The following is a 1,139-nucleotide window of genomic DNA, read 5'->3' on the forward strand; positions in this document are numbered from 1 at the left end:
TACAATTAGTCAGTATACAAATAGATAGTAGGGAATGTGTATATTACTTGTCTGAGATGCGCGTGCAGTATGCGCGTGAGTGAGTGCAGCGCGCGGTGCTGGTCGCGCAGGCGGTCGTCGCGAGCACCTCCAGCCTCGCGACTCTCCACCGGCGGCAGCACGCAGTGGGTCACCGTGGTCCGCTCCATCAACACTTGGCTCAAATCCTGAACAAAGATACATACACGTTGTGTGCTAGAAAAGGTTTCGTATTTTTACTTGGAGGAAAATATATTTAAAAAGTTATTATCATAAATATAAGTTACGTTATAGCTCTAAAATAAAGAAAAAAACATATTAGGCAAACTTTTTCTTCCAATCTGCACTTCTAGTAAATCGAGATCATTGACGTATTGTTTGTGGCACTTACAAGTACAATATCCGTATGATCCAGTTCAGGGGTGGCATCGACGTGGTCCGCAAGGAAGGCGAGATACGCCGCCAGGTGTCGCGGCGCGCACTCCACCAGGCAGGCGGCCCGCACGCGCGCCACCGCCTCCCCCCGCACCGCGCCCCAGTGTCGCAGCTGCCACAGCAGACCCAGCCACTCACTATCCATACAAATATCATATTTAACACATACCTATATGGAGTATTTTACGATTAAAAAAAATAGACTCACTCAGGACTAACATCCGCATTGTAATCCAACTCCACGGTATCTTCGGATTGCGACAGCACTAGTTTGAGACCCTGCGAATTTTAATACAATAATTTAAAGATAATTCAGATTCGCCCAACTTTAATAGTGCGCGGAGAGGGTTCACAGAAGAAGGATATTTCCCTTTCCATATCTCTACGTTCCACCAGACCTATTTGTATTTAAGAAAAGTGGGGGAAAGGCAGGAGTGGGGAAAAAAGTTTTTCTAATGTATGGCTAGTGTTGTTGAATCACAACTGTTTTGTTACAATATGTTTGTGTGTGCAACTTGCCCTATTAGCTGCGGCACGCGTGTGTTTGTGGGAGTGAGCGAGACGTTGCATGTAGTAGTGCAGCACTGCTCGCGCGCCCTCCTCGCTGGCCAGCGTGCGGCGCAAGTGTGCGCACAGCTCGCCCGCTTTGCTCGTCTCACTCGCCCCGCCCCCGGTACTACTCGCCC

General features: G+C 48.6%; 1 protein-coding gene across 1 annotated transcript; it reads right to left on the reverse strand.

Annotated features, from left to right (window-relative positions):
* Positions 1 to 5: 5 nt before the first annotated feature.
* LOC106126062 (integrator complex subunit 1-like) lies at positions 6 to 1,133 on the reverse strand. The gene is made up of 4 exons (XM_013323531.1): positions 973 to 1,133; positions 662 to 732; positions 410 to 590; positions 6 to 206 (listed from the first exon to the last, which is right to left on the reverse strand). The coding sequence occupies exons 1-4, from the start codon at positions 1,021 to 1,023 to the stop codon at positions 6 to 8; spliced, it is 504 nt and encodes a 167-aa protein (XP_013178985.1). The 5' UTR covers positions 1,024 to 1,133.
* Between the last annotated feature and the right edge of the window lie 6 nt (positions 1,134 to 1,139).

Source organism: Papilio xuthus, unplaced genomic scaffold (genome assembly GCF_000836235.2).
Source record: "Papilio xuthus unplaced genomic scaffold, Pxut_1.1 DF825352.1, whole genome shotgun sequence".
NCBI lineage: Eukaryota > Metazoa > Arthropoda > Insecta > Lepidoptera > Papilionidae > Papilio > Papilio xuthus.

What these genes read in the sequence shown, in the direction of transcription:
- LOC106126062 (XM_013323531.1), bottom strand. Translation starts at nt 1,023, where the DNA reads ATGCAACGTCTCGCTCACTCCCACAAACACACGCGTGCCGCAGCTAAT. An exon ending in CGCGTGCCGCAGCTAATAGG is followed by an intron (nt 733 to 972) that starts GCAAGTTGCACA and finishes TAAAATTCGCAG; the next exon opens with GGTCTCAAACTAGTGCTGTC. An exon ending in ATCATACGGATATTGTACTT is followed by an intron (nt 207 to 409) that starts GTAAGTGCCACA and finishes ATCTTTGTTCAG; the next exon opens with GATTTGAGCCAAGTGTTGAT.